This window comes from Oryzias melastigma, linkage group LG22 (genome assembly GCF_002922805.2).
Source record: "Oryzias melastigma strain HK-1 linkage group LG22, ASM292280v2, whole genome shotgun sequence".
Classification (NCBI taxonomy): domain Eukaryota; kingdom Metazoa; phylum Chordata; class Actinopteri; order Beloniformes; family Adrianichthyidae; genus Oryzias; species Oryzias melastigma.
In genome coordinates this window covers 13,298,488-13,322,872 of record NC_050533.1, presented here as the reverse complement: position 1 = coordinate 13,322,872, position 24,385 = coordinate 13,298,488, and the positions used below count along the sequence as shown (strand labels likewise).

Sequence of the window (24,385 nt, the reverse complement as noted above, 5' to 3'; positions counted from 1 at the left end):
GCTGAATTTTCTTTATTCATGTCCTCCATCAGAAAAATGCCGCATGAACATGTTAGAAACACGGTTTTTATTAGTGGGTCTTTAACCCCTTAACGCCTGAATTTATTCCCAGCTATTAAAAAAGATATTCACTTGTGTTTTTGCTTCTAAGTAAATGCTACATTTAGGTAATTTTATAGCTAATTTGGTTTGTTGCATATTTGAAACAACAGGCATTAAGGGGTTAAATCTTAGGAAGTACAACATTTATACTAGTTGCTTTAATTTGGTGTGTTATTTTTGTTTTTGCTCTCGTCTTTTTTATTAGATGAGAGGATTTGCTCTCCTCCTTTCATGGTCCTGAACACGGAATGCAGTCCAGATGTGCTGGAGGACATCAAGAAGCAAGGACTCACATTCCCCTTCAGTGAGTGCCTCCATATCACTGTCAAACCCCAAAGTGCTTTTATTTTTTGCGATGGTTTTTAGTGGTTGGCCTGTCTAAAATCTTCTCCTCTTTTCCAGTTTGCAAAACGAGGGTGGCGCATGGCACCAACTCGCACGAGGTAAGAAGCTGCAGGGCTCAGAGTTCACCCCCACACCCTGTTCACCTCCTATCAGAGAGCACAGAAACACTGGCCCTGTCACAGGATTATCATTAAACTCAAAACAGCACAAACAGATAAAGGGCTTTTCCTTATGTCTCTTTGTATCAGCGGAAATCAATATCTCTGTCATGCTTGCCTTCGTTCCATCACACTGACGGCTCTGAAGTAGGTTATGAATAAACTTTGACTCGCGAACCCGAGCGTTTTCTGTTCCTTATCGACCGTCCCTCCCATCCACAGATGGCCATCATCTTCAGCGAAGAGGACCTGAAGAACGTGACCCCTCCGTGTGTAATCCAGAGCTTCATCAACCACAACGCGGTGCTCTACAAGGTCTTCGTGGTGGGAGACTCCTACACCGTGGTGGAGAGACCCTCCCTGAAAAACTTTCCTGCTGGACCTGCAGGTGAGACGACGGAAGGTCTGCGATTTGCAGAGCTCATCCAAACTACTCGATAAAAGACCTCATAAAATCTCTTTATGGCCCCTGTGATTGCACCTGTTTGTTTTTTCCTTCCAAAGGGCTGCAGCAGAGTTCACTAACGTTTACCTGCTCAGTACGTGCTGTTGAAAATGAACTCTGTTTTTCATTACAAGTATTCCCTATGACCTAAATACAGAGCTGCCCCCCCAGAGGAGGATGACACAAGGATTTGCATTCGGTGCTGTAGTTGCCCTCATGCAAACCATTCTCACTATCAGGGCAGTTGCCTGTTTTGGTTAACAGTGCAGAGGGAATGGCGTCTTTCCTCCTGGAATGCTTAAAGGTGCAGCAGGAAGACAGACCCTTATGTAACAGCGGAATGATTTGAACTCCAGCCGAGATCTCTGAAGTTCTGTCCATCTGGTGAAGCGTTGAGACTTGTTAGCTTAATTTTAACTTTGCATTTTTCTAACTGAGGCTTGTGTTTACTTAAGCAAAGATGATTTCCTGCTTGCTCTGTTAAACTACTTAAATGTTGCTGCCATCTACTGTTCAACACTGGAAATGCATGATCTTTTTTTTCTTCTTTGTCCCCATTTCAGACAGGAAAGCCATCTTTTTCAACAGTCACAATGTCTCCAAACCAGAGTCGTCGTCAGACTTGACCTCGGTATGTCCGCAACACCAAGACGACGCCAGAATTTGAATGTTTATGGCGGCTGTCATGGTAACAGTGAATAATTTGTGTACTGTAGAGAGCAAACGTGGAAGGAGTGTCTCAGCCACCTTGTGATGATGTCATCAGAGAGCTGACCAGGTCGCTGCGGCAGGCGCTGGGCGTGTCCCTGTTTGGCATTGATGTAATCATCAACAACCAAACGGGCCAGCACGCCGTCATTGACATCAATGCATTCCCTGGTATGTGCAGCTTTTTATCATTTCGTCTGTCAGTCATTAATGAAAGAAAATGTGTTCTCCAGTGCAGTGTTGAGGAAATTAAATTAAATTGTAATCCAATTACTTTACTTATTCCCCAATTTAAAAAGTAATTAACCTTGTAAAATCCACAAAATAAAAGCATAAAGGCCACACAAGGACAATCAGGTGAACATGATAGAAAGGTACATGTATTGCCCATAGTATATCCACAGGTTGCCCAGTGACACTAAGGCAGTGGAAAGCAGTTCATCTCCAGGACAAAACTTGTTTGTTTTCAACAAATCGGAAATATTTCAGAGACAATTGTTTATACGAAATGTGTTTTATTAGTCACCTTTAGTTTCACTTTACCGAAATGTTAGTACTTAAATAATTAGGGTTTCTATAGTCTAGTAATTGTAATTTAATTACCAAAATTTGAACTGTGATTTATTACATTACTCCGTTATTGACAAAAGTAACAAATCACTGTAATCTGTCACTGCTCCTGTGGAGTAATAAACTACTTAAACTTGAAATATGAAGCCCCTAAAACCACATTTAAAAATCTAAAAAAAAGACAGTTTTTCAATCATTTATTTTTGTTAAAGTCCCACTCTAACTATATTTTTTCTTTTGTAAAAGTGTTCCCAGTGGTCTTTTAATTATAAAATTGTTCTGTTTTTAGCCAAAATAAAAAAAAAAACTTGTTTTTTAAGACGGTTTCTCCACATTAACATGAGTTTATTAGAAATTAGCGTCTGAGTTGTGAGCAGGTTGTTGGTGTGGATTAACCTTTCCCCTCCACGTCGCAGAGAGCTCTGTTTGAGCACTCCTGTGCAACCTTATGGCCCCAAGCTAACATTAGCAGCACAAAAAAATATTGGAACTATGCAGCTGCACTGTTTTGAGCCAGATGCCAGCTCAGACAAAGACGAAATTTAAGACTACCGGTACATACATGAGAGGGTGAGGTTAGGAGGAGCGGAGCAGGGAGACTCTGGCACGCCAATGACAGTTGCTGCATCACAAACCAGTTTTTAAACTGAAAGTTTTTATCTGGTCCCGATCTATCCCGATTTGAATGAAGGAATACTCTAAAACACTGCTTTTATCTCAAAGTATTTTATATATTGGGCTACATTATATGTTAAAAACATATACATAAAATACATATACAAAATATTCCTGGCGATAATATTATAATTATGTCTTAAATTGTCTAATTGGACTAAAGCTGGTCAAAAGGATTGAAAAGATTCTTAAAGACCCTCTCTGATAAATATCGTCTTTTTTACATGCTCTTGTAGCATTTTTTTCATGATGGAGAACATGTCTTGTCATTGCAGGTTATGAAGGCGTTCCAGAGTTCTTCAATGACCTGCTGAACCACATAAGCAGCGTGCTGCAGAGCCACAGCCCTGACTTTGTTCCCGCCAGCGATCAGTCCAAAGGCCTCCCCGTCAGCACCACTGTCCCCAGCAGCACCCCGCCGGCCTCGGGCTGCTGCAGCAGCATGCGGGGGAAGGACATGCAGAGACTAGGCTGCAACTCGGCCATGTCCCCCAACTTTCAGCAGCACTGTGTCTCCACTATAGCTACCAAGGCTTCCTCCCAGTGACAGAGTCCATGTCCCACTGTGTTTGATCCCTGAAAAGAAAAGCAAATCACAAAGATAATAATAATAATAAATAATAATAATCAAAGTAATTATGATGTTAATATATCTAATCAAAAATCTTTTTCCTATATAGTTACTGAAATAATTGGTGATTGGGTGTAAGCTTTTTGTCTTTCTGCCTTTTTGTATGTTTTGTCTAATAAGACTTAAAGAGTACTGTAATGTGAACCGTTGGGAACTTTTACCTAATTTTGCTTCTTTTCTCTCCTGTGAGGTTCTCTGTAATGAAAGGGTCCAGATGGGGGTAGCTAATGAAAACGGCCTAATCCATACTGGAGAATTATGTGCCACCATATGTGCAATGTCTAAGCCTCCCCGCTCCCAGGTTCACACGCGACAAAAAGAAAAAGAAATGCCATGCCAGTTACTTGTGTGTATTTGTGGTCACTGATGAGGGCACAGTTGGGCATTACTCCACACATCCAAGGCTGCTTGACTGGCAGAGGACATGAATGTTAGAATAGTTTTTAGTCGGAGCAAACGTGCAGTTTATCATTCTGAGTGCCATCGATCTCACGGTAAAGATTCATAGAAAGCAGGTAAGAAAACTTCCTCATCAGCGCTAAAACCTTTGATTTTTAATACATTTGTGTCCTCCTCATTTATGCAGTTTAATATGTCCAACTTTTATGAGTCACTCCAGTGAAGAAAAGGATCACATTCCTGCTTTGGTGTGTTTGTGAATGTTTTCAGAGAAATTCCATCATTACAATTCCAGTATATTGTGAGCTTTCCTCACATCCCAGCACAAACTTCCAAGAAACCGTAGAGCTGCCGTGAGGCTATTCAGCTAAAATCTGTGCTGTCATTTACCCTGAAGTTTAGTTTTCTCTGCTTTTGTGGGAATATTTGCAACACTTGACATAAGAATCCAGTCGATCTGATATTTGGTCAGTTTTCTCATCCAGCTGCTGTATTTTATTTTATTTTTTTCACAAGTCAAAGACTGTTGTTCCCACTCTTTACTGTGTGATTATTTCTTTTTTTCTTAAATATTTACTAAGAGCGCATTTATTTTATAGAAATAAAAGAGCAAATGTTTTATATGAACGATGTGAAAGCAGTAAAGCTTTTGAACAAATTTAAGAAATTAAAAAAATGTTGGATCTGCTGATGCAGATGGTCTTAAAGGGACGGATGATCTTACGGTTGTAACTAGTGGGAACCAGTGCCAAGCTGCTGCACGTTTCAAACGATTGCTTTTGTGTGAACCTGCTTTCTTTTTCTGCTGAACACTTCTGATCCATATCTAAGGGAATTGATTACACTTTGGTTTTAAATCACTGCAAACACATCACCAGCAAAATCTCTTAAGGAATAAATTGCAGCTTTGATTTTGCTTTTTCACTTGTTGCATATGGGATTTTATTTTTTGAAACATCTGAGAAAGCCACATTAGCTTCAGAGGAATCTGTTTCTCTACCTGGCAGTGTTTCCCGTGTAGAAGTTGGACAGAGAATTCCTGTGCACACCACTGAACTGTACCATTCCTTGTTCCTTACTGTACTTAAAATAGGGAATTAACGGTTCTTCCTATCAGTGGTTTTCCTGATATCCATCCAGCCTCCATGTTTACTTCTTGGGTGTCTTGTACAAAACTTGTGCACCTGGACTTACATCCATGCACTACTTTTTTGTATCGGTTCTGTAATCAAAAATCCACATTTGTGACTTCTTTATTTTTTTTTTAATCAAAGGGCCAATTACACAGGCAAAAATAAACATGTGAAAAACCTTCTTGATCTCACTTATTGTTCTTGTGGATTGTGATTAACTTTTATGTTTTTTCAAGAAAAAAATTGAACTGCATGAAATAAGGACCTATTCAGAAACTTTTTTATATCCAAATCTCTAAATGTCTGTTTAGCTTTAACAATTGTTTATATTTTGAAGCCCAATGAGGCAAATCTCTTTGTGATTTTGGGCTATATAAATAAAATTGAATTGAATTAAAGAAAATCTCAAATATTTTAGGTTTTAATTGTTTATTTAAAAATCACTTGTTCAAAAACTGACAGATTTAAATAAGTAATCTTTAAAAACAGCTGTCATTTTCTTAAATGCAGGCACACAAATTTTTAAAATGACTATTTTTGTTTATTTTTGCTGCCACACATTTTTTATATTATGATTCAGCTTCTAGATATTTTACCTAAATCACTTAAAAATAACTTATGCTGCAGGAAATGCTTTTATCATCAACCCTAACCCATCCCTATATATTTAAAAAGCTAGTTACATAGCAGGTAATGATTTATAAAATATATAATGTAACAGTTTGACTTTAAATCCTTTTAAGGAACTTTTTACGATTATACACACAAAAACCCAAAGGGGCTTTTCTCAAAGTCCTTATGCTGCTTAAATAAATCCAAATGTGTGGTTAATTATAAACAAAGGTTGACTGAAATGATCAAACTAAACTCTTTAATATGTTGTAATGAAAGTAAAGAGAAGCCTGCAAACTGGTGTGCATTAATTTCCCACACAGCCTCCACACGTTTATTGCTTCTGCAATCACTCACACAGTACATGAATATGGAGACGTTAAAAAACAAAAATAGGGCTATTTTAGACACTATACAACAAAGTCACGTAGCAAAATAAAATCTATCTTTTCATAATCTTAATTTTCTGTACATGTAAAAACAACCAGGTATATTTACAAAGCACCAGCGACAAAATGTTTTTAAAAGTTTGTAATGCTCAGAGTGTTAGTGGGCAGGTTGATGCAGCGCGGACGGGTTAGCCAGCAGTCCGAGAATAGTCGAGAGACAGTGCAGCTTTTCCTTGACGTTTTCTGGCAGCTTTTCGTTCTCTTTATACCTAGAAAAGAACATTTGTTTATGTGTGGAATTATTTAAATGTTGATCGTTTAAATCCGTCTCCCACCTGGTGATCCTCCCATCTGGAGACGTGTAGGTGATGCAGGAAACTCCCGCTTGAACCACAAGCTGAGATCCGTCGTTGAACTGCACCCACACCTCTCCGCTCGTCAGCTTCACACACATAAATAGACATTTATTCACCGAAGTGCGTCCTTTATCAACAAGAGAATGTGATTTAACGTACCTGGGATGCCCATCCAACGTTGGGCACAAATATTGATTTCAGCACCTTCCCTGAGCTCTGAACCAGATCCTGCCGTACCGGAGAACATTTTCTGCTCATGCTCGCTGTGGTGAAGTCCGACCCATCATAGGAAATCATCTAGAAACAAATATGAGGAGATCAAACACAAATATTTGAGTAAACGTTGGGTTTTAGCAGCTTTCGTACTTCCTAAGATAAATTTGCCGACACTTACAGATGGAGTGATCTGTGTCGATTTTGGAGGAGAAGCTGTGTTGGGGAGCATCTGCTGCAAAGGCAAGGAGGCGGGGTCTGAGCTGACAGGTCTCCTGCGATGAACCATGTAATGTCAGAACTCATTCAGACCGTTTGTGAACAAATCACCGATAAACTACCTTACCTGCCGATGGTTATGGGGAAAAAAGGGACTTTTTGGTTGCTCCGCTGCTCCTCCGCTGTGATGGCGGCCTCTAGTGACAGACACATGCCGTGACCCTCATCGGACAGCTCTACGTACATCCTGCTCTCCGGACTCAGGCCGCCCAGCCCCACGTCTCCTTTCACGGTGTACGACTTTCCGCTCTTCTCCACGACTCGTACAAGTTCTGACGTCTTGTGAGTCTTTGCTCCTGCACAAGAACAAACATCAGGTTCCGTAGAAAAAAACATTACAGGTGCGATCTTAGTGAATCTCTAAAACTCACCGTCATAAAAGCAAACTTCAAGGTCGGCGTTGGGCGAGTTCTCCATCAGCATAACCTTTGCGAACTTGGTGTAAAGGGTCACTTTAGGAGTTTTGGATTTCACAAGTTGCACAAATTTGGAGGCATACTGGTATTTCTTCCAGTATTTCTCTGAAAAAAAAAGAGGTATCCATTAAGGGACAATGTCAGGTCATACAGATGTTAAGCGTCCGAATGAATACCTGGGAGATCATCATAGCTGCAAATGAGAATATCTTCTGGAGCAGCAGGAGGATGGTCCAGCACAGGAAAGCCTTTTCCTCCGTTAGGCTGATATATTGTCACCTAAGCATTAAAGACAAGAAGCTTTTAATAGAAGCAAAAAGATTTGATAGTTATGTGTTAAAATTAAGAGCAAAGACTAAACGCACCATCGTTCCATCACTGGAAATCCGTAGAACTTCTTTGACTCTTTCTTGCCCGTTTTGGCATTTTAACAACTCCATGCACACTTCTCCTGTGTCCAGTATGCTGACCTGAACAAATAAAACCAATCAGACATGAGCAAATCTGCACTACTCCAATAGTAACTTTTATAAATGTGTAACATCTTACAACTGCGTTTTTGGTCTTCTGCCTGATAGGTTTCAGTCTGGCTGCACACAGAGGTGGAATGACATCTCTTAGAGTTTTCTTCAGCTTGTCTGAACTGGATTTGGCTGAAGAAAGCTTTAGATCTCCTCCATTAGAGAGCTGGAACCCTGCTTCGGGCGCGTTCTCCCTGTATGAGTCAGAGTTGGACGGAAGCTGATGGGGAGGGTGCTGGCTATGCAGAGAGTGAACACCTCGACTCCCAGGTTTGTCGGTCCAGGAGTTGTGAATCCCTAGAGCTCCTGTGCTGCTGTGGAAACTGCTACTGTTGCTGTGTGTGCTTTTCTCTGTGGGCCTTGATCCAGAACCTAATGAAAAGAAAACACAACATTTTAAGTGTTTGTTTGGTTAGATTGTTTGATCCATCCAAACCATCAAAACCTAGAAAAAATAGCATTTTCAACAATTTAATGCTAACTTTACCTTCGTTGCTGAGCCAGTTAGAAACACTTTCTAGATCCTGAAACTGTAAGTTTGGTTGATGTGTCATCTCTGTTGATAAATACCCACAACTGAAACACAAAATGAGATCAATATTATTACAGAGATTACTGTAAAATATATATATATATCTGGAAGACGCTGCTTACTTTGCTGACTGTTTGACTGGAGGTGATGGGTGCCGACCGTGCTCCGAATATTGTTGAGAGCAATTTATGGGGAACATTTGACTCCCGACTACAGCCAGCGTCCCCTCTGAACTGCACCTCCCCAGCTCAGCCTGAGACGACCTCTGTCCGAGTGCAGCCGAACCGCAGCGGTCCGACGAGTGCGCCCTCCTGAGGAAGCGAGAGTGTGGCGGAGCGGCGTCTCCACTGTAAGCCGTCCTGCTCCTGCCTTCTCTGTGAAACGTGTCCAGCGAGTGTTGCTGATGCCACTCGTCTCCCCCCTCTAAGAAGGTGTTTGGTTGGCGAGCGAGACTCGGGATGGGCGCCATGCGATTCGGAAGAGCCGAGCCGATCATGTGCTTGGCTCGCCTCTGGAGACGCGTCCCGCTGCTGGCAGAAGTGGAGGTTGTGGAAATGGTGGCGATGCCACTGTCTATGGACCCTTCATCTCCCACTCCCAGCTCTTTGGTCCTGACCAGCAGGCTCTTGGTCATGAAGGGGTGGTCCAGCACTGCTGAGAGGCTGGGCCTGTGGGCGGGGTCTTTCTGCAGCAACTGATGAATCAAATCCTGAGCCTCAATAGAGACGTGAGTGGGCATCTCATAATCCCCGAGAACAACTTTCGACAAGGTGTGCTTCACTGTGTCCGTGTCAAAGGGAGGGCGCCCCATCAGGAAGGCATAGAACATGCACCCCAGAGACCAGACGTCCGACTCCAGGCCATGAGCGCTTCGAGTGGCAACCTCTGGGGAGATGTAGTTAGGAGTCCCACACATCGTGAAGTGCTTCTCGTGTGGCAGCTTGAGCTGAGTGGCCAGGCCAAAATCTGCTATCTTAATGTTCATGTTGGTGGTCAGCAGAAGATTGGACAAGGTCAGGTCTCTGTGCAAGATGCCGTGAGTATGCAAATATAGCATTCCCTTCACGATTTGGTGCATGAAATGTCTCGCTGTGAAACAAAAAGATTATTTTGAAAAAACTGTTTTATGAACCAAACATTAAAAAAAAAAAAAAACTTTTTCTGACCTTCATCCTCAGAGAAAGGCCTCTTTCGCTCTTTGAGGTACCGACTCATCTCGCCATTGTGACACATCTCCAACACCAAATAGACGTAGTTGCTGTCTTCAAAGTAATTGTAGAGCTTTAAAAAACATAAATATGATGAGTGTACAGAATAAGAAGAAATTTTAATGTACCATATCATGTAAAGATCATTTTTATAGTGATCTCAGCAAAGCTGAGCAAATGGATCGATTAAAAAAATATGATAAGATTAATATTATGGATTTATCAATTTGCACCTCTGCCCTTCAGTACTCAAGCAGCATTACCTCTAGTATGGAGGGATGTTTGAGTCGACAGTGAATCTCCACCTCATTGGACACACGCTGGACCATGCCAGCTTTGTGCATTGCTTTCTTGTCGATCTGGAACAACAGGGACAATTACCCATCTGCCACTCTGCTTTTCCTCAAAGTGGCTTGGTTTGCAGGCTGATAATCACTCCCATCAGACAAGACCCAAGGGAGGCGACAAGGTTTGATAATCCCTAAATTCTAATTAGCACTTCAACTACTTTTTACGGACCCCAGCTTGACGGTACGTTACCAGAAACAGAAATATTGGTCTTACCGTTTTGATAGCAACCTCAAGACCGGTCTTGACTGATTTTGCCCGATAAACACATGCAAAGGAGCCTTTGCCGAGAAGGGTGAGGACCTTAAAATCCTGCAGGCACAGAAGGGAAAGCATGCATCATCAGCAAAAGAAAAACATGTCAATATATATATGCATAACAACACAATCAGATATAATTTAAATACCTCAATTCTATTCCCCTCATCACTTTTTATGGATCTCAGGAGACAATCAGCAGACAGATTTAGAAACATGCTGTGGATAGTTTGATCCAGCATCCTTCCTCTGACTAACGACACGTCGAATGGTCGAGCCAGCTCTCACTCTGACTACACCAAGCTAGAGAAATCTAAACACTCAACTGTCAAACAAGCCACCAACACCTGACGCTGTATTACGGCCAACCAAAACCTATAATTATCCCGGCTTTCTTCCCGCTGCAGGACGTTTGGTTGACGTTACCAAGCAGCATGTTGTTGGTTAACCTAACTGATGCACTGCTGTCCCGGGGGAGCACTCACCTCCAGAGAACGAGCAGGAGGTAATAGACCACCTCCAGAAATTATTATAACTAAACAATCGCAATTTTAATTAAAAAAAAATGTATTACAATTTAAAAGTTGTGTAAAAATACACATATTGTTTGATAAAAAAATTAAGCTTAACCAAAATGCATAACTTTGTGTTAGTTTGTAGTGGAATATACCGTTAAAAAAAGCTAACCAGCCACTTAATTTTGGTAAAAGTAAACGCTAGCACTCCGCCTCATTGCTAACCTGTGGGCGTTAGCTTATCAACAAAGGGGCTCACCTCGATTTTATCGCCGATAGAAAGACTCATCGTGCCGATTTGTGGCCGCGCGGCTGTGAAATGTTCTTTTTCGACCACCAGAGTACATCGAAACTCGTCAAAGAAGTCCTTAGAGAGTCCAAAATCGCCGATTTCCAGTTCCCCTCCAAAATTTTGCCAGCTCTTCCATTTTGAAAATATCCGCCCGTTACTACGTACCTTACGTAGCGGCTTACGTCACTTGACAACAACGGGATTGACCACGCCCCCTTTTTAAAGAGACCGCACTGAATTATTTAGTAGAATTCTTTCTACCTGACACCGAACCCTCGGCAAACAAAATCCTCTCAATAATTAACGCATAATTTGAATATAAAAAGAATATATTTATTTCTAACAATTGAATTAACATTTAAATGCGGCCTACTACACGCATTTATTTTGAAATGTATTTATTTTCAAAAGTAGTCTAAAAATACAGCTTTAAACATATCTTTATTGATTATAAATTTCAAATTAATTTTTGTAACTTTGAAAGTTAAAATAGAAAAAATTAGGACACAAAATAAAATGCATCCTTTGTGTTGAAAGCCTTGCTTTTACTCTATAATTCTGAATTGAATCAACAGATCACCTCTAAAATACATATTATAAACTTTATTTTTATACTTGTAAATTATTTTGTTGTATTTTGAGACATTTCGCTACATCCCAACTATGTCTAAACAAACGGTTCAATTAAGAGCATATGGTTGACTAAATGTTTAACAAAAATGGACTTGAGAATCTTTCCTTTCTTACATATTTATTTCTGTTTTCATCTCATGATTTAAACATGGAAAAATGGAAGAAAACAAAAGCTTAATGAAACAGCCAAGACATAACTTATAGAAATATAGTGTAAGGTATTTAAATCCTTACATTTGGACTATTTGTATTTGTACAACTATGCTTTCTTTTACTTACTAAAATAATATTTACACTTTCCAGACAAATATGGTTCTTGTTAAATACAAATACATATCTATTTTTTAATATTTCATATATATATAATGAAAATGTTCTCTTGTTCCTTATTATCCTCAGTTATTATGTTCAGCACTGAAATTAAGGAAAATGTTGAATCCTTAACAGTCACATGGAGTGCAAACGTACAAAAGAAAATGTACATCAGAGTTTATATTGAGTCAACTGCAGCATTATTTCCTTTTTATTAAGAATTCCAAACTTTACGAGGGCAAAGCACAACACTATCACACATGAGGATGAAAGGCTGAAAACTCCAAACAGGAAAGCCCAATGGGAAAGGATGCACACACTTAAATAGTTGTGGAAGATCAGGAAATGCTCCTGGATGTTTCTACTGTCTACGAAGTGTGTGATAGCATATGCAGCATGGAATTTTCTCTCTAACATCATTTTCATTCCACTTCCATTTCTTTCGTGCCAGCCTTTGTCTGCTGGCTTCCCTTCGCATCTGCTTTCCCTTCGGCTCCCTGCTTGGGCGTTGGGCCGTTATGAGCTTCAGCGTTTTGCTCATTCCCTGCAGAGGTTTCTTCCTCTTTGGGCTTTGGCTTGTTGATGACTGGATTACAAACATCCTCCAGTTCCTTGTATGGAAGCAAGCAGGCAAATAAAAACAAAAAAAAAAATGTAAATATGATAAAATCCCAAAAATGTCTGGGTAAAATCACTTTCTGTTTACCTGGATTTTGGCAATGATGTCTGCTACTTTAACAGCTGGGTCTTGAGTTATATCAAGTTTACTCTGTGCATTCATTTTGTTGTTCATCCATCCCATGCCTTCATTTACACACTTTTCTACGATGCCCATTTCTTCTGGACTTAAATGCATGAAACGCTCGTCCTAAAAGAAAGAAAAATTACCCATGATCCTTCAATATGTGTGACACTCTCAATATATTTTTCAGAGAAAACAAACATAAAAATCCAAATCTTAAGACGTTTTAACATATTTTGAAAGCAATAAAATACAAACCAATAGTAAACTAATACAATTACATGTTCAGCAGCAAATGTGCAGTTAAAAAAATCACTAAAAATATGAATATTTGTGGGCAAAAACTTCTGAAAGTTACAAATTGGAAGAAATATTCTACATGAAATAATTCAAAACAACAATAAGAACATCATTACAAAATGTTTAATTCGATTATTTTTACCTTCTGTCGATAACAATCAACAAACTTTAAGTAGAGCTGCAATTTCTTTCCCAGTTCTTCGAATGCTTTAGGTCTGTCTTCATGCTCAATGTGTCGGTCTTGAATGGGCTGACCCAACCTCTGGAAAATAAGGACATTGATGCTAGCTTTTTTTTCTAATAATTTCCAGTATTTGTTTTAAAAAGTACTATTTGTGAGCAAACCTTAAGTGCATCTAATTTTTCCTCATAGACGTGTTTTGGTTGATCTTCTCCATCCTCATAGAGCCAGTTCTCTGTATCTTCCAGCATTAGTGTCAGCCGGTTACTGTCCTGTAGTTTACAGATTAAATAAATTACTAGTTTCAGTCCTGCATTTACACAGTTACACTAATAGATTTTACATTTACCTCCTCATTAATGTACTTCTGGTAAATTCCGCAAAGCTTTTCCCGTAGCTCATACACGTATTCCTCCACAGTATTTTTAGCATCGTTCACCTCTTTCACCAGTTTGTCCTGACTGATCATCTGACACTGAAAGAAGCAGACAGACAAAAATATCAGGTGAACTGAACCATCACAGTAAAACATTTATTTAGAGTATTTAAAATAACCACAACCCAAAAAACATTTTCACATTTAAATAGGAAATGATCATAAGATCAAAACATTCATTTGTCTATATCAATTTTACAACAATTTATTTTGAACACACACTTTGAAGCCTGAACAAGGGTCTACTTCCTAAAACTACAAATTTAACCAAAGGATCTGCCCTTAAACTGGATGATGTGAAGCAAATAAAATCTGGTAAAGAAACATAAACTGTATTTTCTGAGTTGTTTTCAAAGGTTGGTCAAAGAACTCACCTCACTCTCCACAAAGTTAGCAAGGACCTCAGTGTCGAGCTGTCGAATGTTGCTGGATATGATGGGAAGGTCAAGACTCTTCACCTTGACTTTGGGCTTGCTTCCTCCAGCTGTTGGGTCCTGGCTTTCCCCAGCAGCCCCCTCCTGAATTTTGGACAAAAAATAAATAAATTATTACAGATTTCTGTTGGAAAATATCCCTTACTATGTGGTCTTAAAGACCCACTCCAATCATCTTTTAAGCTATTTTAACCCTTGTGCTATCTTATGGGATCCAGATGACCCAAGCCTTATATTGACGTGTTATCCATCACATGACAAATGTGGATGAAGGGGGACAGGATTTCATGTCTGCCATGAACATCAATGAAAATCAAAAATCTTTGAAAAAAAAATTGCGCCCACTCTCTTGTGTGGTCCGAAGACCCCACCCAACACCAACATATCTAGGATACCACAAGGGTTACAAGCATGAGAGCTCAGAACAGGGAGCTTGTGGACCACCCATCAAATTTTCTACATCACAATTAAGATCTTTTTTCAAATGATATTTTCTTGTCTGCTCCTGATTCATAACAATTTGCATAGAAAAATATTCAGAGATGCAGTTTTAAGCTTAATTTTCTTTATACATGTCCTCCTTCTTTAGAAAAATGTGACAAGAACATGTTAAAAACACCCTTTTAATCAGATTGGGTCTAACCAAGAAACACAGTAACTTACCTTACTGCTGAAACTGCTCTCATCGTTATGCTGGTCACCTTGGTTTTGACCTTCCGGATCCACCTGCATTTTGGTCTGAGACACACGCACTCCTAATTATTCAATAAACTGAAATAAATTCAAGAAATAGTTTTTAATACTTTTGTTTTCTGGTGAATACGGTAGAAGTCCATAATCAAAGTAACAGGCTCTGTAAGTGCATGTATTTATAAGGTATTTTCTATCATTATTTTAGGTGAAAAAGATAAAAAAGTTTTAAAAAAATTAATTAAGACCCACTCCAATCATCTTTTGATCCGTTTTAAAAGTGTTCTTTTTCTAACTGCATTTTTTGTCTGCATCTAATTTATGATTTAAACAAAGAAATATTTTTAGCTTATTTTTTTATATGTCCTCCATAATGAAAAAAATGCCACAAGAACATGTTAAACACAAAAAATGATTTTCATCAGAGTGGGTCTTACGTGCTGCTGTTTTTTTCTCAAATTTCTTTTCAGTCTTAGGTTAAAACAGTCAATGTGTTCCTTTACTGTGAATTAAACAAACCGATGCATTAACAGGGATTTCACAAAAAGCAAGCTCAGCAGCAGAAATGACCAGCTCACCTGTTCCTCCGCTCTGCCCTCATTCTGCACCATCGGCTCAGAGTCAATTTGCATGTCCTCCCCCTCTCCTTTCTGCTTTTCGATCAGAGATGCGCTGGACACGCTGAAGATGCCGTGAATGTTGACGCGTACTTTGACCTTGACTTTGGAACTGTCGCCGTCTGGCTGGGGAACCACATTCTGAACCGAAAAGCAGCCTGGCGAACAGAAGGGAAGGAGCTGAGTCGCACAGATCGACCTTTTCATATGTCTGAGGGGGTGAAGCATCATTACCTATCCTGTGGTCGGGGTAGGGGAGTTCTTGGGGGTTGCTGTAGAAGGCTTCGAGATCAAAAGGTTCCTTCTTGTGGAAGGTGATCACCTTAGAGAATGGAGCACTGTGATTCTTCCCAAATACCTCACACTCACTGGGGCAAAAGAAAGAGCAAAGTAAGGGCCTTTGATAGTCACTGAAGTCAGCACAAGCTGAATCTGAAAACTACATCAGCAATACACTTTTTTAAAGACATCCTAAGGAAAGTCAGAGTAAATTCCCTGTCAAGGTTCAGTTTTTTGTATATAAATCAACTTTTTCTGATAGATGTTAACTTATACATTAGTTATAAAACTATTTTAGATTCCTTTACCCCAGTCCATCCTCAGTTGGTGTCTTCCAGCGCAGAGTGATGGGAAAAGCAACCACATCAGTGATGGAAAACTCTCTGACTTTAAACGCCGGAGACAAAATTGCACACTATATGCACAAAAAAAGCACAAACAGAACTCCCATCTTACTGTAAATACCAAAAAAAAAATGTGAAGTTATTGCACATAGAGTAACAGGTTTGTGGTGTCAGCTAAACGCGGTACCTGAAGTGCACAGCCTCTTGCGACAGCTTCGTCTGCGTTGAGTGTGGTGCTGACGTCTTTACAGAAATACTTGGCAATCCTGTCTTTGATAGCTGGGATTCTTGTGGCTCCTCCAACTATCTCCACAGCATAAACATCATCCCGGCTCAATTCTGTTAGAGGTACACATATTACCGAGCGCCCTATTCCTTTATATTGCATTCAGAAATATGTCAGAGTGAAGCCTGGGGGCGTACTTGATTGTTCAAGTGCTGTTTTTAGCGGCATCTCCACCCTCATCAGAAACTGCGCGCACATGTCTTCAAACTGTGCCCTGTGGATAACACATTATCACTACAAATTTCCTAGAATAGGTGTATTTGCAGAGGGCAAAAATGGAGGAATTGTACCTGTTCATCCTGCTGGAAACATCGATGTCATTCATAAAGCACTCTATGTTCAGAGGTAAGTCAGAGGAGTTGGCGCTCATGAGCTTCTTCAGTTTTTCGCACTCCTGGTGCAGCCGCAGCAAAGCCCTGGGGTTGTCCCTCACGTTAAGCTTGTATTTGGTCTTGAACTCCTCACAGAAGTAATCAACCAGTGCTTCATCAAAGTTACGTCCTCCCAGGTATGGGTCAAAAGCTGTGGAGAGAACCTAAAAAAAATAGACAAATGAGTTCCAAACTAAAAACACATTTATACCAGTATGAGGCAAAAAAAAAAAACTCACCTTGAGTTTGCCTTTGTTGAAAGCAGTGATGGAAACCTGGAATGATGAATGTCCCATGTCCACAAAAACAACATTTCTCGGTTTCTCCTCTGGATTAGGAAGGTCTTGCTTGTAGATCCCGTAAGCCAGAGCCACTGTTCATATGAAATGCTGCGTTGCCTCACTCTTCTCTTATGTAATCGTACAATTTAACAATTTAAGTCATGTTAGATAAAAACACTGACCTGCAGTGGTGTCGTTTATCAGCCGCAAACAGTTAAGTCCTGCTATTTGTGTAGCGTCAAACACTGACCGCCTTTCAGCATCTGTGAAAAAACCTGGGACCTGTAGAAACACCAGAACACAAAGAAACATCTTTCCATTAGGGACTTTTTTTGGAGATAATGTTGACAAACTTTGAATTAGTGTCCATAATCTGACCGAGATGACACAGTCCACCACGGGCTTCTTCAGGGCGCTCTGGGATGTCTCCCTCAGCTTGGTGAGCAGCATCCCGGTGATCTGCTCAACTGTAAAAACTTTATCTTCATCCAAGTAACGCACCTGCAAAAGTGACCCAATAAAACAAAATGAAATGTGTTTCCTTTTTACTTATCTGTTACTGTGGTCAGTGGACATGGTTTAACAGAAGACAGAAAAGAGAAGAACAAACTTCTTTACCTTGATTCCAGCATTCCCATTAGGAAGCTTATGTAAGCTGTATGGTAGTTTGGGCTGTTCAGCCTGGACAAATGCATCGTCAAACGCTCTGCCGTGAAGCTTTTTAAAACCATGCACTGTATTTTTGAAGTTTGTCACCATCTGAAAAAGAAGGAAACACTTGGTGAATTCTATGGAAAAGCAGTGGAGTTATTTTAAAGACCCACTCCAGTGAAAATTGTGTTTTTGGTGTTTTTTAACAACTTCTTATGGCATTTATCAGATTATGGAGGACATAAATAAATAAATAAAGATTAAAACTGGATTTCTGAGTAATTATTTATACAAATCAATGTGAATCGGGGCAGACACAAAAAAAAAAATGCCAGAAAAAGCTTGTATTTGTTTTGTACACCTACAATGTGTAGTCCACAAGTTTCCAATCCATCCGTAGATCTATGTATGTCTTTGTTTTCTTTGTCCGAGCTGGTATCTGGCTCAAAGCTGTTCGACTGAATATCTCCGATATTGCTCACTGTTTTTATTGCACTGCTAATGTTAGGTTGGTGTTGTGAAGGGCTGTAAGCTAGCAGGAGAGAGTGCAAACAAAGGGATCATGGGAAATGAGCGCAGGCTGACTTCCGCACCAACATTCCTGCCCACAATTCAGAGACTAATTTCTGATGAATTCCTGCCGTTGTGCAAATACTATGTCCCAAAAAACTATCTAGGATTTTAGCTAAAAACTGCATAATCATAATTTAAAAAAACAATGATTGGAGTGAGAGTTTAAGGACCAGTTTGTAATAAAATGAATAAAAAAAGGATATTTTTAAAATCACTCATTTACCTGACTCTTGGCTGCATTTCCTATCATTCGATTTTTGGAGGCAAAAGACACACAAGCCCTAAAATGTAAAGAAACACAACAAATTACTCCACAAGACAGTTTCAATTCCAGAATCTAAACCAAGTCTTCAAGGAAATACCACAACCCAGAGAAGTAAAACCAGATCCCCCTTAAATTACAAAGTGTTCCCTTTGAAATGGGGAACACCCAAAAAGGTGACTCTTAAACAGGAAACTACTGTAGCAGAAAACAAGGTTTCTGCTCTCTCAGAACGCAAAGATCTATTTCCACCTGGCAGTGATAAGGCGCTCCTTAGGTTCACCTTGGAGCAAAAATATCTCCACTTTCCTTCTTTGCCGTGCAGATCTGCACATCTCTGTTTGCAGGATCCTGCTGTAAATTCCAGCTTCCACAGACAAGGACAAGAGCCAAAGTCAAATAGTTCACTGTGTCACCTTTGTGAGAGGACTTAATTCATTGACATATATGGGCTGAGTCCTTGAAGGTGTTAGGACTGTATGCATTTTTATAAAGGACCATGCATACAGTACAGCTGCTACAATACAGATATACATATTTCCTTTATAGATCGCTGAATAGTCCCATAAAATAACATTTATTTAAGAAAAAGTAGCTTCAATGCATTATTTAAATATCTCCCAAATATATGCTATTATTCATAATTGTATTAACAAAAGAAACAATTATTACCATTTTTCATTGAAATTTGTTATTTAAAAGGTCAGATGCCATACACTTTCCTGATGCTACATCAACAAACATGAGACCACCCCGGCTAGCATCCTCGCTGCGTGCGCATCACGCAGCTCGCCCAGTGCGCCTCGGTCGCAAATATTGCGTAACATAGCAGCCAAACCACGGAGGGCGATGATGTCTGTCAATATTTATACTTACGGTGTGCATCTGTCACTGTACTCATTGGCAATGGTCTCAATGCCACCGCTCCTGGCAACCGCGATGTAACAATTCTGAAAACCCACATCAATACCAACCACTGACATCTTGTGCTCGTGCTAAGCAAGTTTCCCTCTTTTTAGGCTAACTAAAATGAAAAACAAACTAAAAAAAACATAAACAAAAAATGTCTTATTCCCAATTGTGGCTGAGCGTGAAAATCTATGCTAGCTGAGTTTCCACTGACTGAATTACAACCTCTTATGTAAGTCAAGCCGTTTATAGCAAACTCATTCAGTATAATCCCGACCAGCGGTGATGTCCAGAGCGGATTCTCCGACTGGTGGGCGGCTCTAACGTCAAAGGCAGCAGGGATGCTTTTTAGTCCCGCCCCTAAATGCATCTCATTGGTAGGACGCCGCCCCTTTGAGAAAATTGATTGGTTTGGCAACATATCAATAAAAGAAAAATCTAGAACCCCATGGAACGTTGACAAACGTCACTATAAAGAAGAAGGGTTTGAACTGGAACATCTACTTAGCTATCCTCTCACGTACTTCAAAAATATTTTTAAACAAGTGCTGTTAAGACTGATCTTTTTTTTAACCATGAATATTTTAAGTTGCATTCATTATGTTTATATGATATATTTATTTAACTTACATATATCTTAAATAAGGATAAAAATGTTTATCAATTTACTTGTCTGAATTTGTTTTATTATTTTAAACCCAAACCTGCAAATAAATATTTTTTTAAATATATTTTCAATATATTTTTACAGGCTTCATGAGACTAAAACAATATTTATTTGCTCATTAGTTTTTTAATGTTTAAAAATATATATATTTTTTAAAAAGTTGTATTTAAAAATATAACAAAAATACCTGTGCTATTTAACTTGCATGTACTTTATACTAATATATTATTTCTGCTTGGTTTAATTTAAAATAATTCACTGAAGTTTATTTCTGTGTAACTCATTCTGTTATCAATAAAGCATATTCAAAAAAAAAAAACAGAGCCTGCCCTTGCTGGAACAGGAAGTGGTAGATGAACTAGCTCTCCTAGCTAGATACTTCTAGTCGATTAGGTTAGATTGGCCTTTATCTCAGTAGTTAAGATGGGCCTTTTCGGTAGAACACCAGAGAAACCACCAAAAGATTTGGTGAGTGTTATATGTGTGGCCAATAGAACTGTCTTTTTGGTGTTTTTCCGAAATAAACAGCGATGTGTTTAGCCACGCCAGCTAATGTTAGCAGTCAGTTGAGCTATCGTTGGCTTGTCCGTGTTTATATGGATATCTTTATAATCGGGCTTAACTAATGACAACTAGAAGTTATCTAAATGTATTTTTATATGATTTTATCTAATGTCAAACTCCTGTTTACACTTTTTAATAGAGCCAGTTCGCAAGTAGGTTAACTTTGTCTTGTCTCGTCGATGTAAACAAACACATCCAACAGTCAGACAAGTCGGACTCGCGTCAAATCGTGAAATTCCTTCGCTATAAACAAGACTGTATAGAAATAAAAACGTGTCATTTCAGGTCAATGAGTGGTCTCAGAAAATTAGGAAGGAAATGAGAGTGATTGACAGACAAATCAGAGGTAAGAAATAGTTTTTAACATTTTGTCTTGTTGGTAAATGCAAAATATTCTTGGTGATATTGTCAAAGTATTTGTCAAAAGTATATACAATCTCCCCCTAGTATTTTGAAATAGTTTTTTGTTTTATTTTTTATCAAAAAAGCTGGTTGGACTTTACATGTTACATTAAAGTGTGGTTTTTACATGTATATAAACCCTATATGCAAAATTACACTATATACAATTACACTTTTACTTTATGTATATTGATATCTACCAATAACTAGCTTGTTGTGTTTTCCCCATTACTTTGTTTCTTTAGATATTCAAAGAGAAGAGGAAAAGGTGAAACGCTCCATTAAAGATGCTGCCAAAAAGGGCCAGAAAGATGTCTGTGTAATCCTTGCCAAAGAGATGATTCAGTCAAAGAGGGCTGTATCCAAACTTTATGCTTCTAAAGCCCAGATGAATTCTGTGCTTTTAAGCATGAAGAATCAGCTCGGTGAGTATGCAATGACTGCAAGCTGGGTCGTTGGATATAGGGGGATTAATGGAACTTTTTCAATCATCAGACTATTTTGAACCACATCGTCTCAGTAAGAAAACATGTCCTTCTGTTTTTAGCTGTGCTGCGTGTTGCTGGTTCACTGCAGAAAAGCACAGAGGTCATGAAGGCCATGCAGAATCTAGTCAAGGTCCCTGAGATCCAGGCCACCATGAGAGAGCTGTCAAAGGAGATGATGAAGGTCTGGACTGCAGCACGAAATATTGAACGTTGTTACTATCCATTATCTACCATGATTTGCTCTAAACAAAAATTAATTTTTCAGGCTGGCATTATTGAAGAAATGCTAGAAGACACATTTGAGAGTATGGAAGATGGGGAAGAAATGGAGGAAGCAGCAGAGGAGGAAGTTGACAAGATTCTCTTTGACATCACAGCAGGTAATGCCTTTTAAATGTGTTATTTCTAACTAGTATTAATCTATTTTTTTTTAAGAATTTATGTCTGAATTACATATTTAACGTTACTAAACCCTTGTGTTTGCTCTGTTAGGAGCCCTCGGAAAAGCACCAAATAAAGTCACAGATGCCCTGCCAGAATTGCAACCTGGTGGAGCAGCTGCAGCCTCAGATGAAGAGTCGGAGGAGGACATTGAAGCGATGCAATCCAGATTGGCAGCTTTGAGAAGCTAAGGTGATTGACACCTTCAAGTTTTTCAGCTGGCCGTTGGATAAAGACAATTTTGTTGCGAGGTTTACAGTCCTGAACACCCTCTTCGCGTCATACTATACTTTTACATAATCATTTGGGTTTGACATTGTGCTATAATAGTCAACATTTTCGTTTCGATGGCACACGACAAAAGGTGGTATTGCTTCTTAATGTGTATAGTTATAGGATATTTCAAAGTGTATTATTCAAAGTAAATCTAAAGGTTGAGGAGCATGTATATAATGTTAGTATGATTAGCCTGTTGTGCCTACAGATATGCGTTGTTTCTTTACTCTTAAGTCATGAACTGGACAATGAAGTTCTGGAGTGCTTTTGATCTGAACAAGAGACTGAATAACTGTTGGATAATCACTCCAGTTTTCTCCAAACAACAAGCATTTTAACTTGATTTAAACTGTTTTTAGGTTACAGTCTTTCAGTTCACTTATGAATATGTCTGACACTAAAAGTAATGGGCTGGTGTTGTTTCTCTTCGTCAACTTTTTGTACTGTCTCCTTGTAACAATCTTCTCCGTTTTCAAACATGTTACCAATAACTGCATACAAATTTATTTTTGCATCAACATTTACCTTAATTAGGTGTCATTAAGCTTAATTGCTGTAAAACATTCAGTTTAATTTTGCACCTTGTCAGTTGTGGAAGATGGAGAGGAAATGGAAAGGTTTATTTGTGCACAGTTTGTGTCAAGTTTAAGTCTGGTCTGGTGTGTAAACATTTTTCTATTTGAATGGTGTAAAAAAAAAAAAAAGAATAAACTTTTATGGAGCAAATTGACACCTGGAAATGTACATTTGCAGTTTTTGTTTCGACTGTTGATCAATCTGTATATCATTTAAAGTAAATTTAAAGTTGCCTCTTTGGAGAAAGGCCTTTGGAACACAAGGATCTGCGACATATCAGAACTCTGGCTCTTCAAGCTGCTCCAAAAGTTCCCCTTTGGTGTTTTTGTATAGTAAACAGTAATGTCTGTCTATCAGATGATGTGGCTATCCATGTCTAAATAATTGTATTGAACAAATATAGCAAACTGATACCTATTGGGGACATAAAAGCATAATGACATCATCTTCCACCATGAATACCTTGTGCATTTTTTGTTCGTTCAGATCCTGTGCTCAAGGGGGTTTAGCTTGTTTCAGATAAACAGAAAAGCCTGTTCTTTTTCCTGCTGTGCTACTCCCACAGTAGCTTTTGTTGTTCTGTAACCAAACCTTCCTCATGTTCCCTGTTTCATTTCACAGGTCAAAGGCTTGAAAAAGCCAAAGCATTATGAATCTAATAATGCTCTCGTTCTCAGGTTAGTGACAAAGGACAGAATCTCATCGGTGAGCTTTTTGATTATGGTTTTGTTTTACATCCTTTAAGGAACAGGGTAAGACATTAAAATCCCACTATCTTTTGATCTATTTTCAAAGCATTCCCAATGACTTTTTATTTATGATCATACTGTTTTTTTTTGTTTTTTTTTTTGGCCAAATAAAAAAAATAAATTTCTAAAAAAGTTTGTGCAGAGCAGCAGGAGTTTAATTAGAAATTGCCTCTGAGTTAAAGTGAAGACAGTTGCTGTGGAGTAAGCCTGGCCTCACTTCCCATCATTCATCTGTTTATGTGCTCTCCCACTAGCTTACAGCCCCTCACAACCTAACATTTGCTGTGCAGCAAAGATGTTGAGCAATATCAGAGCTATCCAGCCAGACAGTTTTGAGCCAGATGCCAGCTCAGATGAGGAAAATGTACATGGATCTATTTGCAAGTGGATGCATCAGAAAGGAGGTTCTACAAGCTTCATCCAACAGCGTTTTTTGACTGATTCACAATTTGAATAAAGAAATACTCAGTTTAATGTTCTTGATATTTATCATCCATTGTGAGAAAAATACCAAAAAACAAGCTAAAAACTCGTGATTTTCATCAGAGTGGGTCTTTAAAGAAACACCTTAAGTTTACTAACTAATGGAGTATGATACTCAGTGATAGTCACCAAACTGCAGATGCTAAAAATATTAATTGTACGAATGTATCAGTTTCAATTACATAAATGTAAACAAAAATAAACAGTAAACATAAATATTTTTGTATTTAAGTGATCATCTGGGAAAATACATTGATTTATGCCTATTAAAGTAATTATGACGCATTTATTATTTTGGTAGAGATTGTGTAAAATAAAATAATTGTGTGAATC

At 38.9% G+C, this 24,385-nt stretch overlaps 4 protein-coding genes across 11 annotated transcripts in view; 2 read left to right on the top strand and 2 right to left on the bottom strand.

Annotated features, from left to right (window-relative positions):
• Positions 1-5,347, top strand: part of itpk1b (inositol-tetrakisphosphate 1-kinase b) — a 26,983-nt gene extending 21,636 nt beyond the window's left edge. For 7 of the 8 annotated variants that reach the window (XM_024270047.2, XM_024270084.2, XM_036209844.1 and 4 more), the window contains 7 exons: positions 308-406; positions 505-545; positions 696-752; positions 828-993; positions 1,614-1,681; positions 1,767-1,929; positions 3,279-5,347. In XM_024270047.2, the coding sequence (XP_024125815.1) occupies positions 308-406; positions 505-545; positions 696-752; positions 828-993; positions 1,614-1,681; positions 1,767-1,929; positions 3,279-3,550 (866 nt within the window). In that variant the 3' untranslated portion in view covers positions 3,551-5,347. The remainder of the gene's footprint in view (positions 1-307; positions 407-504; positions 546-695; positions 753-827; positions 994-1,613; positions 1,682-1,766; positions 1,930-3,278) is intronic. The other variant, XM_024270103.2, reaches the window with a different exon arrangement.
• Positions 5,348-6,081: 734 nt separating this feature from the next.
• plk4 (polo-like kinase 4 (Drosophila)) lies at positions 6,082-11,314 on the bottom strand. Its single transcript, XM_024276825.2, has 15 exons — positions 11,073-11,314; positions 10,257-10,352; positions 9,956-10,051; positions 9,651-9,765; positions 8,607-9,573; positions 8,440-8,528; positions 7,981-8,324; positions 7,797-7,901; positions 7,608-7,710; positions 7,387-7,536; positions 7,083-7,311; positions 6,918-7,011; positions 6,683-6,820; positions 6,503-6,609; positions 6,082-6,436 (listed from the first exon to the last, which is right to left on the bottom strand). Exons 1-15 carry the CDS (start codon positions 11,100-11,102, stop codon positions 6,325-6,327), a joined length of 2,775 nt encoding a protein of 924 aa, XP_024132593.1. The 5' UTR covers positions 11,103-11,314; the 3' UTR covers positions 6,082-6,324.
• A 919-nt stretch (positions 11,315-12,233) lies between these two features.
• Positions 12,234-19,858, bottom strand: hspa4l (heat shock protein 4 like). Its single transcript, XM_024274469.2, has 19 exons — positions 19,374-19,858; positions 18,459-18,516; positions 17,630-17,770; positions 17,390-17,512; positions 17,194-17,293; positions 16,970-17,103; positions 16,650-16,894; positions 16,497-16,573; positions 16,261-16,412; positions 16,038-16,144; positions 15,685-15,818; positions 15,412-15,608; positions 14,807-14,881; positions 14,084-14,227; positions 13,623-13,748; positions 13,438-13,545; positions 13,235-13,354; positions 12,757-12,918; positions 12,234-12,661 (listed from the first exon to the last, which is right to left on the bottom strand). Exons 1-19 carry the CDS (start codon positions 19,478-19,480, stop codon positions 12,473-12,475), a joined length of 2,499 nt encoding a protein of 832 aa, XP_024130237.1. The 5' UTR covers positions 19,481-19,858; the 3' UTR covers positions 12,234-12,472.
• A 523-nt stretch (positions 19,859-20,381) lies between these two features.
• chmp3 (charged multivesicular body protein 3) lies at positions 20,382-22,984 on the top strand. Its single transcript, XM_024267924.2, has 6 exons — positions 20,382-20,541; positions 20,923-20,983; positions 21,285-21,464; positions 21,587-21,708; positions 21,793-21,907; positions 22,020-22,984. Exons 1-6 carry the CDS (start codon positions 20,497-20,499, stop codon positions 22,157-22,159), a joined length of 663 nt encoding a protein of 220 aa, XP_024123692.1. The 5' UTR covers positions 20,382-20,496; the 3' UTR covers positions 22,160-22,984.
• Positions 22,985-24,385: the final 1,401 nt, after the last annotated feature.

Excerpts from the sequence above, each read along its gene's own strand:
- hspa4l (XM_024274469.2), bottom strand. The coding sequence starts at position 19,480 with ATGTCAGTGGTTGGTATTGATGTGGGTTTTCAGAATTGTTACATCGCG. Across the intron at positions 15,609-15,684 it reads CTACCCCGACCACAGGATAG|GCTGCTTTTCGGTTCAGAAT; the intron begins GTAATGATGCTT and ends TCTGTTCGCCAG. Across the intron at positions 13,546-13,622 it reads AGAAGTACATTAATGAGGAG|GACAGTAACCGGCTGACACT; the intron begins GTAAATGTAAAA and ends TGTAAACTACAG.
- plk4 (XM_024276825.2), bottom strand. The coding sequence starts at position 11,102 with ATGAGTCTTTCTATCGGCGATAAAATCGAG. Across the intron at positions 7,711-7,796 it reads TTTCCAGTGATGGAACGATG|GTGACAATATATCAGCCTAA; the intron begins GTGCGTTTAGTC and ends TTTAATGCTTAG. Across the intron at positions 6,821-6,917 it reads CGACACAGATCACTCCATCT|ATGATTTCCTATGATGGGTC; the intron begins GTAAGTGTCGGC and ends ATTTGTTTCTAG.
- chmp3 (XM_024267924.2), top strand. The coding sequence starts at position 20,497 with ATGGGCCTTTTCGGTAGAACACCAGAGAAACCACCAAAAGATTTG. Across the intron at positions 20,542-20,922 it reads AGAAACCACCAAAAGATTTG|GTCAATGAGTGGTCTCAGAA; the intron begins GTGAGTGTTATA and ends GTGTCATTTCAG. Across the intron at positions 20,984-21,284 it reads GATTGACAGACAAATCAGAG|ATATTCAAAGAGAAGAGGAA; the intron begins GTAAGAAATAGT and ends TTGTTTCTTTAG.